Consider the following 17,682-nt stretch of genomic DNA (forward strand, 5'->3'; position numbering starts at 1 on the left):
GCTGGTCTGGTTTTACTCTCACACCTTTCACTCCTCGTCGTAGCCACACCGGGTCCCCAAGCACAAGGAAGAAACTGCACTCTTTCTCATACTCCTCACGGTCAAGTACTCTAAGGGTAATGAATTTCCTGTGGGAACACAAGACAGAGGCAAACACATGATTGGCATCGCACACACATGCAGGTCACGTCCGCCCGGGTGCTGTGGTGACAGAGATGGTTGGATGGAGGAAAGGGGCTGCACATCCCCCCTTTGGGGCATATGGGGAAGGGCAGGAGCATCCTCACCACCTGGCCCAGGTCATGCCATGCTGGCCTGGGGACAGGCTGTGCTCAGGGGGGACGGGAAGTGGCCTTGCTCCTGCCCTTTTCCATAGGCACCGGGGATGTGAGCTCGGTGTTGCAGGTGCCAGACATGAGTGAGCCAGACAGGGACACACAGGCTGGGCTCAGCCCCGGAGCACATCCCCCACCTTTCTTCTCACTCATCTCCACCAGCCGGGGCTCCCCGATCTCTAGGTAGAAGGTCTTGTTTTTCTCATACTCCTCATCATCTATCACCTTGATTGATATCGTTTTGCTGGAACAGAGAAGAAGAAATAGAGATTCAAGAGTAAGGGGGGAAAAGGGAGGAGGAGAAACAGGGAGCAGAACAGGAGAAGGAGAAGAAGGTAGAGGAGGAAGGTGGAAAGAGCAGGAAAAGGGGGCTGTGGACAGAAAACAGTGGTTTTGGTGGCACAGGCTGGAGGGACAGCACAGTCAAAAGCAAAGGGCAGGAGCCAATAGGCCAAGCTTGTCTCAGGATAGGCAAGGACCACAGAGCACCAGCAGCCTGCAGGTGCCATCCTCCCTGGCATGGCCAGGCTGGGCCAACCTTCCCCAGAGGTGTCTTGACAAGACATGTCCCTTTCCAAAAACCTGTGGTGTAGAACAGCCCCTTGGCAGCTTGCACACGTTGCATGGGCACAAGCACTGGGAACCAGCACAGACCAAGCCCCTGGAAGCATGATGCTCAAGCTTGGGCATGGAAGGGGCTCTGTCTCCCCAGGCTCAGCAGATTCATGAACAGCATCATGATCAACTGCTCATTCTGGGCTTTGGAGGCTCTGATTTACAAGCTTGAAAGGGATGTTGAAGTAAGGACTTTTTCTGTGAAGGGAGTGCAAAGGAAGAATGGCCTTTCTGGTTAGGGCAGGCACATGGAAAGCTTCACTGATGGTGGGATTTTGTTTCTTAAATTTTGCTTTACAAGCAGCCCATCCTTTCCCAAGCCTTCAAGGCTTAGTCCTCTCCCATTAGAGACCTGAGCAGCAGTGCCCTCTCACATGACCCAGGGGTTGCTGAATTTGCCCCTGGAACATCATCAAGACAGGTCTGAAGGCAGAGTCACTGCTCAGAGCACAGCCACAAGCACACACCACAGAAGCTGAAAGCCTCACAGGAGGCTGGGGCCACCAGGAGAGAGACTTGCTTCTTGAGCCACTCAATGAAGTAAAAATTGCTCTTCCAGAGGACAAAAATTAGCACAGAGGTGTTTCAGCTCTTTTCAGGGACTCACAGAAACAACTGGCTGAAAGCTGCTCACCAGAAGGTGGCCAAACCTGGGGTACAAACATGAGGTGGTGGACCTGTGCTACTGTGGTCCCTCCTACAGCAAAGCCAGTGCAAAGACAGCACAAACAGAAATCCAGCAGCCTCTGCTCCTCCCTGGAGGCTCTGCTCACTGTCCTGGCACTGCTGTGGGGACAGGACCTCCTCCTGGCTCTCATCTCGATCCAGACAAGGAACAGCACCAAACAAAAAGCCAAGGCAGTGACTGTAGTTCTGTGTCTGTTTCTGGCTGGGTGTGCTTTCCCCCCACACTCACCTGACAGCACTGCCCTCCTGTGAATGCTTTTGCCTAAACCAGCTTTCCCTCCCTGCCCAGGCCTGAATGCCTTTTCCTTCACAGAAATGTTTCCTATCCCACCCCGGCTCCCCTGCACTTTCCACGGGCACCCAGCAGAAGCTGAAGCAGCCCTAAGGCTGCTCCAAGACATGATGAAGGAGGTTCTGCTGTTCCTGGCAGGTCCCAGCACTGAAACCCATAAACATGGAAGAAAGCCACGCTCTAGGGGAGCGAAACTGAGGCCACACTGCCATGATTTCTGGCTTTCTCCTCTCCTTGCACATCTGCACTGGCCACCCAGAGCCCCTCTGCTAAGCTGACAAGTATTTGGCAGCAGGGCCAACATTTTCTACTCATTCAGGGTAAACACCTCAAGCACTCAGAGGAACAGCCAGGATGATTTCTTGTGCTGTTTGCTGTGAGTCAGAAGTGTATTAAGTTTGCCCTTCATGCTTTTAATGAAACCATTTACTCAAGAGCAAGTGATGGCTGTGAAAAGTGTAACAATGCAGCACGGCTCAGTGTAATTGTATTTTATAATGAATATCTGTAATAATTTGTTCACTTTGTAATTATTGCTGCAATAGGTTTGTACACAGGAAAAATGGTTACCAAGCAGGCAGCTGATCTTGCGTTGCGTTGATGAGTTAGGGGAAATTATCATGTATTAAAAAACTAATGAAGGATATAAAAATGCTCTCAGTTAAGCTTTCAAAGACAACCTGATAGAATTACCAGAATGGCACAATTTCAGAAACATTACTAACCAAATCAATAATTTTCCTGACAGCTCCCATTAAAATGTACACTGCATCCTGGCCTCATGCAGGAAAAATCCCCTCAGGAAAGTTAATTAAGAGAGGTGCCTTTTTAAATTCTGAGGGCAGCAGAGACATCAAGACATAAACTTCCTATGGGTGTGCTCTGGCTTGCCATGTGTGGCACTCCTCAAAGCCCCACAAAATAATTCTACCTTACAAAAAGATATCTGTGTGCCAATTAAAAAGGAAAATAAAAATCTGATGCTTAGATACAACAGCAATAGGACTTCAGGAATAAAGCAGAGTAACGGGGCTTTAAGTGCCACTGCCAGGAGGTGGTGGTGTTATGCAGTTTTCCAAGTGATCACTCCAGGGTGTGAACAAGTGCCCTGTGCTGGGCAGACTTGTGTGCTGCTGCTGTTTCTGCTGCACAAGGCTGCTGGGAAAATGGGTAGGCAGAACAAATGGCAAGTCTGCTCTCTGGGTGAATTTCCAATCAGCAAAAATTGCTGAGGCAAATTTGTCCCTGGGATGAGACTGCAATCCTGGAGGAAAGGATTACCTCCTAATGGTCTTTGAGAAACAGCAAGGATGTGAAAATAACACAGGCTATTGTTAGAGCGTGCCTGATCTCCATCCCAGCCCTCTGCCTGCCACAGAGCCCCTTCCAGGGTCCTGCACACACATGGCAGGGCTTGGGCAGTGCAAAGGAGGGTCAGGCAACTGCACCTTTTATCCTGCATTACAGTAAGGACTGCTGGCTACAGCAATCTAGGACAGGCACTGGTGTCCTCCTGCTCCTGCTGGACCCTTCCACGTGGTCCCTGCTTCTCACTCCTCTCCTAGGTCCAGAATGTGGTGGGAATGAGGTGGGACAGAGCCAGGATGGCTGGTGAGGCTCACAGAGCAGCCACAGCCCTGCCTGCAGTATCTGTCCCTGCACTTTCCCAGCTGGACACAGCAGGATGGGGAGATCAGAGCCCCCACAGCACAAGTACCTGATGAAATTTGTATTTAAGATTTCTGTTGCTTGTGCCTCAGGAGCTCTTCCAGAAAAAGCTGTGATAGTGCATAACAGAAAACTACAGGGACGCTTATTAGCACCCTGAAACCCCTCATGCTGTGTGACTGCAGGGCCAGGATCTAGGAGTCCCAAAGCCACAAGATAGAGGGAAAAAAACAAGGGATAAAAGCAGCCTCTGAACCATTATACATTTTCTTCACCTCGCGGGAATCTGGGGTCAATACAGAGGGTGCTTCCAAACTGCCCCTTCTGGACAGAGGACAAGAATCAGCTTTGATCTGGGCTGGCAGTGGTGCTTTTGCCATAACCTAATGTCTCCTGGAGCTGAGTATTTAAGCCAAACACTCAAGATCCTATGAGTGCACAACACCACAGCCTTTGGAACGGCTGGATTAGTTTTCCCTCTTTTGACCCTCAGTCGTGCTGCAGGTGGGAAAGAACAATTTCTGAAGAATTCTGGGGATAGAGGTCCTGTGTTGACATAAATAACCAATCTTGATTGTTCTCCCTGTTCCTTCCTCCAGTGATACCATGGGACAAGTTAGCAGCAAACCAGGGCTTGTGATGCTGGGTTTTCCTTGCACTGGTGCTGGGTCCATCTCACCTGAGCTAAGGAGCTCTGCTCTGAGGATTGAGGGCATCCATGACCCATCTGTGCCAGAAACTGCACTTCCCTGAGTCTGCAGCCCAAGCAATTGCTGAGGGAATGAATTTCATCCCATTTCCATATACTGGAAATCAAAGAGTAAACAGGTCTTGCTGAATTTCAGCTCCAGCTCTTCTCCTCTTGCAGACACCCAGCAGCAACAGGAGAGAAGTGGTGACTTTGTGGGCTCTGCCCTTCCTCCAAGTCCAATGCTCTCCATCAGGACTTTTCATTTCAAACCACGCTATTTCATTCACACTGAAGAGGTCTTTTATCACAGCATTCCCACACATAACCCTTGGTTACCACAGCCCATGGGAAAGTCCTCCTGGCTGGTGATGCTTTAGGGAAGAGCTGCTGCAACAATGTACAATGGCAAAAGCAGGACAAGAAGAGAAGCAAAGCTTAGAGCAAAATGCCAGCTAGGGAAGGCACCCTGAGAGCAATCCCATGAGTGTGCAGGGACAGGTACATATGCAATGAGCTACAACAGTCTGGCACAGGGTGCCAGGAGCAGGACAGAGATCAAAGCAAAACATTTCTCTCTGACTATTTTTTTGACCACAGGAGAGAAGATGAGCACAGCACGGGGCAAAGATATAAGGATCTAGGACTCCCAGCCCTCCTGTCTGCACTGGACTTTTCCCTCAAGGGATCAAATAGCATCAGAAATGATTGGTGAGGATCTCCATGGACCTTTGCATTCCTGTTGAACCCAAACATCTGCCCAGTCATGACACACCTGTGAAAATCCTGAGTGTATTTGCAAAACTCCTGCCATTCCCAATCTCCACTGCACTGCTTAGCCCAGTGAAATGGCAGAAACTCCTCTCCTGGCTCAGGCAAGCAACCAGCATTGCAAGGACCACGGGAGCCTGGAGGGCAGCAGCAGCCAGCTCTGGAAAGACTCAGGCAGGACATGCTGGAGGACAGGGGACATCATCCAGGGCACTGCTTGGCAGGGCCAGATCTCCAGGGGCAGAGATGTCCCAAGTCCAGCGCTCACTTCCTCAGCTCTCTTCCAGAACCTCAGCCTTGCCAGAGCTAGATTGGCCCAGAGGTTCTGCACACAGTCAGTAGTGGTGTCTCCAGTGGGCCAGGAAAACAACAAACACACAAGCAGCTGTCAGAGCAGGCAGTAACAAGCCTGCCCATGAGAATGTGGCACGCTGCTGCTGTCTGCACAGACACTTGTTCCTGAATCAACAGAGGGAATGATGCACTTCTGCAGCTTGTCACCCATCCAGCTTCCACTGATTGCCCAGGAGAGCCACAGGAGTGGCTTGGAGGATGTTCAGCTGCAGATTCACAGCTACAACATCCAGGCTGGGCAGCCAGGAGTGGGTTGTGCTGCCTAAGCCTGGTGCTGCCAGCCCTGGTGTCCCAGCAGACCAGCACTTCCCACCCAGAGGGCCATCAATTAACCGAGGAACAGCCATGAGGGACACATGTTCTGGAGGTGACATTGCAAAGCCACATCCATCGGTGCTCCTGTCCAAGCACAGGCTCCCAGGCTTCCACAGAACCCTGCCACATTGATTTCTCATACATCTGCCTGCCAGCCACTCACTTAATTAGCTGAAGTTAGAGCTTGCCATGGGAGATGGGCTTGGGAAGCTCCCAGCCTTGCACAGGGCACTGGGCAGTGCCTGTGCAGAGGGGCTTTGGGGCAAGAAAACTCCCAAATCATCATCATCATCATCATCATCATCATCATCATCATCATCATCATCATCATCACAGCTGGGCACCACCTGAGCCAGAGGGCAGGGCCACACAAATGGCCCCCAGTCACAGCGAGGAGCCTGGACGAGACCCCCGGGCATGGCTGGAACCGAGCACCAAGAGCAGCTTTCCTGCTCAATTTCCTGACAGATACTTGAGGAAGGAAGTTGCTTGTTGCTGGGAAGAAAAGGAGATGATGGGGCTTTTCTTTCACCAGCTGACAACAAAATTGCACCTTATGGTGAGGAGGTGGCAGCCTCGTGTACAGAGAGGCACCCAGGTCCATGGTGGAGGTGTTTGTGCCAGCCACAGGGTGTGTGTGCGTGTGTGATGGGAGACACAGGTGAGGGCAATGTGACACCTGCTCAGCCAGCACAGGGACAAACCTTCCTGAGGGACAGAAGAGGGGCAGAAATGGGCCAGATTATTTGGAACTCCTTGTGCCACACCTTGTTCTTTTAGCTGCTCAACAGTGGTCTTAGGCAGAGGAGAGGGTCTGTCAGGGTTTCTGTCCCTGCTGATGGGTTCCCATCTGTGTAAGATGTCCCATGAGTCACCCATGCAGGATCCTTTGCCAAACCAAGCCTAGCTGACACGAAATGTCTGTACTTAATGAAAATTCTGCCTGCAGCACTCTGCAAACATGACAGGGAAGGAAAAGGAAAACCTGCCTGAAACGAAGCATGACGCATGCTTTGGGAAGTAGGGATGTGAGCTGATCTGATGTGGCAGCTTGGTTTGCTGGTCCAGCAGCCCAGGTCTGCACGGGGCTTCACACTCCAATGCCTCCCAAAATGATCAAGCAAATCAGCCTGGACACAGCACACAAGGGGAGGGAGAAGTGGAAATGGTCCCTCTACACCTTCCCCCCACCTCTGGAGCCAAAATTCATCTGGCTACTCTCATTTTCTTGTGTGCCCTTCCACCTCCTTCCCCAAGGTCTCCTGAATCCATCAGACCGCAGGGCTGTGTTGTCATTTCCATGTCTGCATAAACCAACTGCTCCCCTGGCCTCAGGATGTGCTGAGTTTAAATGACAACATAAGGCTCAAATACACAATACCGTCCTGCTCCAGAGCATCAACACCAGGAAAACCCTGGAACAAGATCCAGCCTGCTCTTCCCTGGCCTTGCAGAAACACAAGGCATGAGAGGTGGTCTGCACAGACAGGAAGACTGAGGGCTGTTGCTGCTCGAATAGCTGGGAGATGACAGGCACAGCTGATGCTCAGTGTCTCAGAAAATACTTTTTAGGAGCAACGATTGCCAGGTAAGATGATTTCACATGCCAGACTGAATGCTGCTTGACTCTCCTCCTAGGAAGACCATATTGAGAAGGATTTGTCAGATCAGAAATGTTTTTCTGGCAAATCCTCAATGTTTGCTCTGATGTGACTGTGAATTCTGTGCTCTGACTAATGCACTTCTTCATCCATCTGCCAGTGTCACATCTTGCAAGGGACCAGCTGGGTGAAGATGAATGGGACTCTCTTCATCTGCCCCAAACCAGTGTCTGAGCCTTCGGTCATGCTGAAATGTTTCCACAGCTCCAGCTGTGGCCTCCTCTTCCATGGCTCTGGATGTGGTGACACCAGGAAAGAGCTGTTTTCCTGCTTTTTCCCAATCTCATTGCCATGCATGTCTAGTGATTATGATCCACAGCCCTTAAAGCTCCCAGAGTGCCTGCTGGAGGCAGGATCCCTGAGGAATCAAACAGGAGACCATCTAGATCAGTGTCTGCAGCTCCAAGGACAGCTTGCCCAAAGAGTGCAATACCCCTGATGACTAGGAGGGAAAACACATTTGATGTGAATTTGATCAAGAACACCCCCAGCAGCAATTACTTAAGGTACCCAGGAAAGCTGACAGAGTGGAAATAACTTCTCCCCTGGCTGTGCACAGCCCTGCCCATGCCAGCTGAAAACTGCATTAGTCCTGAAAAATCCAGCCTGTGCTGCAAGCAAAGGATTGACTGCCCAGGGCTCAGCCCAGCCCAGCATCCTTGCTCAGAATAAAAGCCTGCAAATCTCACTTCTAAGCCTACAGGGTTAAGAGCCAAAATCTGGCATTTCCCCCTGGTCTGCCTTTCTGGGATTTTCTCTTGACTGACCTGGTTGGGCAGTCAGGTCTGTGGGTATTCCAGGCAGGTAAATAAGGGGACAGAAACTTGGCACACAATTGCTTCTAGCACCCAAATACACATCCAGCTTTTCTCTGCAGCCAGGTTCCCCCCCATGACAATAATTGCTCTCACCTTTCAAATAAATATGACTTGCTCTTCCCTGTGGGCACCTGGATAGTTGCCATGACAATGCTCCTCAAACAGAAGACATCACTCTTATTTATATGGCTTTTGGCCTCCACAAAATGAATTTCAATGAGCAATTGCCAGCAAAACAGAACATTTTTGCAGTTCTGTAAATCATTTAGCAAACTTTGCCGAGTTAAACCTGACAAAACAAAACAGTGGTGACCACCAGAAATAATAGGTCAATGTCTAACAGCATGGCTTCAGCATCAGGAATCAGGATTCAAGGAAGCCCAAAATACATGTGCTGTGCATGAACTGCTCCAGCACCACCACTACAGCAAGACTTTGTATCAATCCTGGCAGTGTTTCCCTCGCAGGGAAGGCACATTTCAATTCCTGCTTGCCTGGGTTTCAGGGTGAGGGAGAATTTCCCTTCTTATTTGGGAAGACACTTGACAAGGAGTCATGATTGTGCCCTGCCACTCTGCCAGGGCTGCTGACAGCAGCTCTGCTGCTGGAAAAGCAGCTGTACATGGGAAAAGAAGGAGAAGATGAGGGATGCTTAGTGACAGCAGAGGGCATGCCACAAAAATTCAAACGGCAAACATCAATACAGAATGTACAGGTCTGCTTTCAAGAGCAGCATCCACCGTCATTTCAGCTCCATGCTCAGCCAGGCATGAGTCTGACTCCTCTTATTTGATGGCTGGCCCCAAAGATCAGGCCCTGCTTTTCCAGACACTCCTCTGAAATCCTTGGAGTGGTGACCCAGCAGCAGGATCAAAGCCTCCTGACGGTGTGGCAGGAATAAACACTTGGCCATCACTACATTCATCATCCCCTGCCCAGTGAAGGACTTCAAGACTTGGACAGTGGGCTCACACTGAACTTTCATTAGAAGAAGTTGTAAGTTATCCTCGGCCAGGGTTCTAGGGAGGCCCAAGTGGAATGCTCACAATTCAGCATTTTAAGTGACTGGATGCAGAGTTCACCCCTGGTCCAGCCTCCCTTTGGCAAGTTCCCTGTGCTGGGACGGTAGCAGAGGTTACCTGATGCTATAAAAGACCAAGTGAATTGTCTGGGTCCCAGCACAGGAAATGCTGTCATTACATAGGCTTGAAACATCAGGGATGCTGGGATGCTGTGCAGGGATTTCTGAAGACCACCACCCAAGCTGAGAGCTACACCCCAGTGCCTTGTTGTGCTGTCACTATGCCTCAAGAAAGGCCCTGTGAGGGAGATGATGCAGATCCTGCATTCCTGTCCTTTCTATCCAGGGATAAGGCCAGCAAGCTCAGACAATGTCCCATAAAGCATCATCCACCCCCAGAGAGGGGCTGCTGCTGGGACAATGCTGCCTTAAGCAGGGACACTGTTTGGACCATTAAGTCAACAGATAACCCCAAAATCTCAAGACTGCACTAATGGTGCTGCCTCATGTATTCACACTGCTATTTTCATTCTTTGGGGATGGCTCTGGCCAAGGAAAAGCATGTGCTAGGGTTGAGTACCAGCAGTGGAGTTCCTTGTCTCCAGCCTGGCAAATCTGCAGACAGCTTGGTAGTTGTTTGGTTTGCTGGTTTTTCCCTCCTCTCCCTTTTCAATGACTTCCATCTCCAGAGCTGAGATGAAAAAGTATGTCAGTTGAGATGGGATTTTTCCCCTGCCTTTTCAAACACCTCCAGGTCTTTAGGAATTGCCAGGGATTCATGCCCTTACCCCACAGAAACGGCTCCAAAAAGACCCCCACGTCCTCAGCAGGTGTGTGCAGGGCTGTGGGACCTGGCTGGAGAGTGCTGCCACAGCAGGAGCCATTCCCTGCCCCTGCTGAAAGGTTTTGCCACTCTGGTGGCTGCAGCATCCTGACAAGGGCCATTCCAGTGGAGCTTCCCTGCTGCTGGACACTCTGGAGGTCAGGAGCACGTAGGCAACTTCAGGAGTCACCGTTCACACTGTGACTGACACACCACCTGTTCACTGCCAAATAAATTCAGTTGTGAAATACATCCCTCTCAGCTGAAACTCGGGGCACAAAAACCCTTTGAAAGAGACACCAGATATCCTGAAGTCCCCAGTGATCCATGGGGTTAAAGCTTGTGGTGGGAACAAAAAAGCAAACACAGGTTTGCCAAGGATCCCTCCCAGCACTGAGATAGGCAGGAGACCAATCCAGTGAGGAGAATGAAAAAAGTCTGCTTCTGTCTCCAGTTACCAAGGAGATTGTTCAAACAAAGCTAAAATAAGAGGAACCAAGTGGCCAAGAGAAACGTGAGAGTGGAAGAGCCACTTGAATGCTTTGTGATGGCTTTGCTGGGCAGGGTGTCTGTGATGGGCTCAGCCTTGGCCAGCAGCTCTTCCCCTTTTCCCAGGGGAAAATTTTCATATTTTGGTTTGCAGGTACCTGCTTGAAAATGGCCAAGAGCTTTTAAAAATGGCAATTGAGAAAAGCCCCTGCCCACAGAGGTTTCAGCCATGTGCCAGCCCTGTTTATGGCCATTGTGGCAGCAGGACACAGCACCCGGTGGCCTCAGCCTGGACCTAGGTGTTCAGGCTCTCAGAGCAGATCTCCCTGTGGCAGCAAACTAAATCCAGCTCTGTGTGGGGCTAAAAATTCCACCCTTTGTGGCCAGCTCAGCAGCTCCAGTGTCTGCCTGTAAGATCAGAGAGCTGGCAGATACATGGAATATGGGATGAAAAAATCCTACTGCAGAGCCCCATGGACACACGTGTGCTGGATTTGCTCCTGTAGCAGCCACAGGATCCCAGAATCATTTAGGTTGGAGAAGACATTTAAAATCATCAAGATCCACTACTAAAGATGAGAAGACAAGCACCACCACAATGTACAAGAAGACAAGGCTCTCTCCAGCCCCACCTCATGCCAGGGCTGCACAGGGGCTGCCTCAGGTCCAGCTGCACATTTCTCTTGTGCTGGGAACTGCAGATGTTACATGTAAGTGGCAATTCCCACACAAACCCCAGAGCCTGTGAGCTGCTTTCCATCCCTCTGCATTCCTTAGTTAAGACAAGGAGAGAGAAAAGTTCCCAGATGCTGTTTCTCCAGCAGATCCTCATATCTTACACATGCTCATCCGGATGCCTGATGCAGTCAAGGGCTGTGAGTTAAAGGCAGAGCCTGTTGTTGAGCCTGCCCACGACTTTCCACTATTTTAGAGTCTATCTCAGCTGCTTGGTGCTTTGCCAGACTTTAGCCATTCAGAATGAAACTTTCCATGTAGAGTGGCCACTGCTGAGAGAGTAATGAAAAGCCCCACCATCTCAGCTTTGGAAAAAAAAAGAAATGCTGCTCTGCCCATGCAAACTTTTTTTTTCCCAAACACTATATTGAGTAATTCTCTCTTCCTTATGCTTTGCTGCAGAGGACAAAACTTAGCAGAAGGATCTCTCCCTAGTGCTCAGGATGTGCCAATTTTCTTAAATTAGACCAAGTCCTAAGACTCTAAAAACTTGCAAAATGCGTAGGCTTCTTCAAACTGGCAGCTCAAAGTCTTGGAAGATTTAATCTGCTCTGGAAATGCTCCATTCTTTCCCAGTGCCAAACCTGTTTTTGCACAGGCTGTGCCCTCAGCAGGGCTTTTCCTGTGCCTTGGAGCTGCTGGGGAGCTGGGAGCTCTGGCAGCAGCAGGAAAGCTGGCTGGCCTGGGTACCCATGGCAGGGGCAACCATGGGGCCTGAGAAATCCCACAGCCATTCCTCCCCTCCTCCTCCTCCTCCTTCAGTGCTGACCTCTGAGCCACCAGTGTCTCCAGGCACATGGACTCTGCATCATAGACCCTGTATCTTTCCTGGGAGGATCTCTGCAGTGTTTTCACCAGCTTGTGGAGGGAAATGATGAAGCTTGCTGGGACACAGACACTTGCCCCCATAGTGGGCAAGTGTCTGTGTCCCAGCCTGGGATCTGCAGGATCTCACTTGACTTAGTGAGCCAGGGCTGCTGGGGAAAGCCAGAGTTTATCTTGGCTGGGTCAGTAGAGCCTGCTCCCTGTGCTGTGTTCTCTGGCTGCAGGTGCAGTGATGCTACCAAAAAACCCTGCTGCTCCTGGAGAGGGCATTTTAATACCAGGAGAAGCATTTAAAGCATGAAGAGGTGGAAACTCACCTCAGTATTGTGCTCAGGAGTTTCTCCCTAGTGTGGGCCTGCTGGGAACCACTGGCACGGTTTAGGAGCTGTTGGGTGCAAGGAAGGCAGGAGGAAGGCCACAGGGAAAATGGTTTCCCAAAGAGTCCTCCCAGTGCAAAGCTGGGAAAGGGGAGAGAGAGATAAAAGCAAAGCCAGCACGAGCTGCCTTTGGCTCCAAAAGCCTCCGTAGTGATGGCAGCTGCAGTATTGGAAAAGTAAAAGTAGCTTTTAAGAAGTGCTCTGAAGACACTGTCAGGATTCAAGGAAACCCTAGTAAAGTGGAGTGAGAGGGAACCAAATTGACCAAAGCAACCAGCCAGGAAATACAAGCTGCCTTTTGTATCTTGCCCCTTTTCCTCTCTGAAACTCATTTGCTTTTCCTTCAAGCATGGACAAGTGCTGTTGTGGGGCTAATAATGCTTTCAAAGCAGAGAATGAAATCTCAGCTGGAGACTCCATTCAAAGGCAGGCTGAGGTGCCCTTCCAAGAGCTCTGCAATGCAGCCCCCCTGATGTCCTTCATCACATCAATTCACATCATCTCATCATGATACCTAGCCTCCCATTGAATATCAGGATGCCAAACTGACCATGAGCATATTTATTTATTTACTGCAGTCAGGTAGGGATCCTCTAGCAGCCACACACAGTTAAGTTTTATTTCCTCACCAGTGTTCACATTTTAAAGCTATTTAGGTTAAATTAAACCCTAATCTCAGCAGGGCTCAGGCATGGAGAGTCAGGGTTCCTGGCCATGTGCTGGAGTGTGATGGGCCAGAAGCTGCAAGTGCACCAAAAGACTCAGCCTATGTGCAGTAAAATCAGTGGGGACGCCAACCAAAGCTGAAGAGAGGGGCTGTGAGCCCACACAATCCAGTCAAATTTCCCCCTGCCTCAATCTGCAGCACATTTTGACTGCATTTCAAAATGAATGGGGAAAATCTCAGCAGCAAGCAGGGGATGAGTCCCCAGAAGGGCTCTGAGTGTGGCAGCACCAGGAGAGCTGGGGTGAGCCCCAGCTCCGAGTGCTCAGGGCTGGTTTCAGCTGAGCCTGGGGGCCAGGGGCAGCTGCAGCAGCCTGGAGCTCTCCCTGGGAGGGAACATTTGCCCATGGCTGCTGTTTCCCCAGAGGCACCTGCACAGAGCCCATTAGCAAAGGTCTCAAATTTTATTGGCTCTACTCAGGGAAGATGTCATGGCATGGGGAAAAACAAACCCCCAAACCATAAGAATTTGGAATGGTGCTGCATGCATTTTCTGAGAGGGATTTTCAATTTGTTGCCTCCTTTTCTGAGAGCTAGACAATATATCAAAGAACATATTTGGGGTGGGGTTTTTGTGTGGTTTTTTTTTGGTCTTGTTTTGTTTATTTGTTTTTGGGTTTTTTTTAAGAACCCTCTAGCAACGGTCTTTATTGTTTTCCAATTCATAGCTGCCAGAGAGCCTGGAGGATTATTCTGCACAGAGCTATAAATGATGCCCCATATTAATGATTGCTTTCACTGATCTTTGGAGGAAAATTCCAGAGTGACTTGTGAAGATGAGATTTCTATTTCTACGTCTCACATAAACAGCTGCATGTCAAAATCCTAGAAATAGGTGTTTCCCAGCTCCCAGAAACCCAGATAAAAATGCCCAAGGTATATTCCAAGTGGACAACGATCTGTGTGCAGTGGAAAGCAGGGAACAGAAATGATTTCCAGCTGAAGAGCAGAGAACCCTGCACCACATCCTTGGACAAGGGGTACACCACAGTTTTTTCAGAGGGGCAGAAAATGCCATTGTTTCCCACCTGAAACAGCTGTGCCATGAAAAACATCAGAAGAAGGCTGGTTTGAAAGCTGAAGATGATGAGATTTATGTCTGATTTGTAGAAGACCTGGGTACAGGCACCGACTCCTCTGGGTTTGCCATGGGGCAGAGCCACTCCCACACCATCCCAGTGACTCCCCTGGCACACACCCTGTCTGTGTCCCACAAATGGCAGGGCCATGTATATTTAATAGGCACGCACACACACACACACAGAGGCACAGCCTGGAGGCACTCAGCCCCAGCACTTGCAGCTTCCTTGCTGGCTCGGGGTGCTTTTGCCTTTTCAAGTCGGGAGCAGCCCTGTTTCCCTGCTGCAATTGGTGACCAGCAGCCAGGCACAGGTAAGGGTTTCCCAGCACACTCAAACCCTGTGAGCACAGTGTGAGGAGAAGGGCAGTGCCACAAGCAGCACAAACCTGTTTGCTGACCTGATGGGACTTACACACACCACGCATTTTGTCCTTTATTAGGTCTCCTCTATTATTCACTCTATTATTCATGATTCCAGCCTCGTTTTCTCAAACTGCAGGGAAAGCCAAGAGCTAATCAGGACAAATAATTTTTAGGCTGGCAGCCTTCAGCCACCAGCACACCATGGAGATACACTGGGTGCCAGGGGAGCCAGGATTTCCATTCCAGGGTTGTTACGAGCTCTAGAAAAATGAGCAATATCCAGGCAAATCAGGACCAGCTGGGAAAGCTACAGCCACTGGGAAAAATTTGACAAGCCTGTAGGGCTTCCCCTTTTCCAGCATGTTGATAGCTACAGGAAACAGACACTTTTTAAAGCTTTCACAACCGGGTTTCAGGAGGACCCATCAGCCTTACTAAATATAATATTTCACTCTGTGAGCCATTATTTATTTATTTCTCTTGGCCCTGCTGTCCCCACAAAGCTGCCTGGAAGTGAGGAAACTTGGCCTCACTGCATTTCACACTGAAGCAATGCTCTGGATCTGCAAGTCAAGGGAAAACAGGAATCAAGTTAAAAATATGCACATATTTTTGTGTATATATATATATATTTGTGATTAATCTTTGTGGCAAGGGGTTGGGACTTTTTTTGCTTTTGACAGAACTGCAGGAAGGCCCCGGCAAAGAAGAAAAAGAAGGCTGGGAAGTGAAGGATGTGCAAGGCCTGTTTGAGCTGTTTGTAGCTGCTTGTTTAATAAAGACCTTTGCACAAGATCCATGTATTGAAGCCCCCAAACTAGGTGCCACCCAAATTTGGTGAGTGCATTCAGGTGCCAGTTGATTTCCCACTCTCTCCACACTGTTTGCTTCAGCTACATGCTTGGATCACAAGTAGGTTTGTCCAGCTCCTCCACATGAACATTAAAAGTGCCCAAATGCCTCAGAGGAAAGAAAAATGCCTGACTTTGGAGCTGGCTGTGCACACCAGCCATTTGCACCAATTTACATGAAATTTGCATTTCATCACTAATCACTACTCAAATGTACGGAAAATATGGTTTTAATCAGCTGACTGTGGGCAAACAAAATAATCTCTCTCCCAGTTTTAAGCCAGTGACCTTCTGTCCCAGCATCAGAAATGACACAAATTGCCACTTGGATGGCCCAGGCTTCTCCCAGGAAAGCCAAGCCAGCCTGAAGACACCAGGACATGCTGCTCTGCCCATTCACTCTCCTCTGGTTCCCTCTCCGTTGCAGTGATAATTTCTTCTAGGAAAAGAGGCACAGGATTCATCCCAGTGCTTCCAGAGCCAGTGGATTTGCTCTCAGCAGCATTTGCTATCAGCAGCCCCCTCCATCACTGGCCAGGGCACAATATTCAGGCTGTCATGAAGCCAAACACAGTGGATCACCAATGCACACTCGTTTTCCTGCCTTGCCTCCCTCCCTCCCCTCTCCTTGGGACATCCAAGGATGGCCTGGGCTTTTTATTTCAAAAATGCATTTTGGCATAGTGTTCTTATTAGACCTTAGAAAGCTCTGGCCTGCCAGCAGAGTTCTGGGGACAGGAGTGGATGTTCGTGAGCCCGGGGCCGAGACATCCAGCAGAGAAATCCCAGCTCTGCTTGTGACGGACTCTATGAGGTCTCAGGAGAATGAGCCAGGCCAACATTTTGTTGCAGCCTTTGGAGGAGGATGCTGAAGTCACCCAGTCGAGCTGGCCCAGTGCCCAGTGGCCAGTGTCACCCTAGTGGGCAGCGGGCCAGTCCGGCAGCGCTGCAAACGCAGCCTTTTAACAAAAGTATTGAACTGGATCGGGATGTCTGGCCTTAACAAGCCCAGATTAACCAAGGACTGACTCCACTCTGCTGCTATTTTTAGCTTCCAAAAACAGTCAGAACATGTGCTGCCCCACCACATCTGCCTGTGAAGGCTCTCAGCCTGGACTGAGTCAGAAAGGGGTTTGACACGAGTGTTGCTGTCTCTGTTACTCATCCCCAATGTCCCCACGGTGCTGACCTGCCATCTCCCCCCATGCCATGCCCACTGCAGGCTGTGTTTCCATCCACACCATTGAGTGGGTGTCTCCAAACATTGGTGCAGTGCTTCCCCAGAGCTGCCCTGGAGCAATGGTGCTGCCAGGCCCAGTGGGATGCTGCTGAGCAAAACCACCCCGACACGCCAGTGGGGTCTCCTCCGAGCCTTGGGGGCTTTGCTGATCTAACAAACTGCTGTGCATGCTGCCTCTCAGCCTCCTCTTGCTGAAAAAATGACAGAACACACCTCTGCAGGCAGCAGCTGCTTGGGCTCGTGCACCAGAACACCTCAGCAGGCAGGAGACCCAAGGGACTGAAGTGGCTGTGAGGCAGCAGTGGTGTGGCCACGATGGATCTGACCGAGCAGCCTTGGCAGGTGCCAAGTGAAATGTCCCAGCCAGCTGGTGGCATGGGGAGGGCTGCTGGCACATCAAGATGTCCATATCTGCCTGGAACAAGCTGGAGAAGTGATGTCCTGCTGGGTCCAAGCCAAACAGCTCCAGCTCCAGCTGCCTTTCTCTCAACACCTCCAGGGCTGAGTGCTGGCACACCAGGCAGGAATGCCATGTGCCTCTTCCCAAATAGGTAAGGCACTGCACAGGCAGAACTCTCTGATAGTGAGGTGTGAAATCCAGCACTCAGCCCATGTTTAAAAAGCAAAGGTCCTGCAAGGCTCCTTATCTCTGCTGCTCCATGAAATACAGTCCGATGAAGACATGAAAAAGAAGCCTTGTGGTTTTTTCCCCTCCACTTGTGATTCTCAGAGGAAGGCAGGGTTTTTAAAAGCATAGGCAATTGCTAGTGGTCTGCCTCTAGTTTTTCCCAAATCTCAGTCCATCAGAGAAGACAATTAAGTTTGGATCTAGATGTCAAAATCTACTTGAAAAAAACATGCTCAACCCAACCATGAAACTCTTCAGCGAGAACTTAAATTCCTGCTGGACTGGGAGCTGCTCTAGCTACTGGATTTTATAAGTGGAAGG

General features: G+C 50.0%; 1 protein-coding gene across 10 annotated transcripts in view; it reads right to left on the reverse strand.

Annotated features, from left to right (window-relative positions):
- The window catches only part of SLC8A1 (solute carrier family 8 member A1), a 132,637-nt gene that overhangs the window by 22,933 nt on the left and 92,022 nt on the right, over positions 1-17,682 (reverse strand). For 6 of the 10 annotated variants that reach the window (XM_074536941.1, XM_074536936.1, XM_074536940.1 and 3 more), the window contains one exon: positions 473-579. In XM_074536941.1, the coding sequence (XP_074393042.1) occupies positions 473-579 (107 nt within the window). Of the gene's footprint in view, positions 1-24; positions 129-472; positions 580-17,682 lie in introns of all 10 variants that reach the window. The other 4 variants (XM_074536938.1, XM_074536937.1, XM_005489359.4 and 1 more) reach the window with 1 other exon arrangement.

This window comes from Zonotrichia albicollis, chromosome 3 (genome assembly GCF_047830755.1).
Source record: "Zonotrichia albicollis isolate bZonAlb1 chromosome 3, bZonAlb1.hap1, whole genome shotgun sequence".
NCBI lineage: Eukaryota > Metazoa > Chordata > Aves > Passeriformes > Passerellidae > Zonotrichia > Zonotrichia albicollis.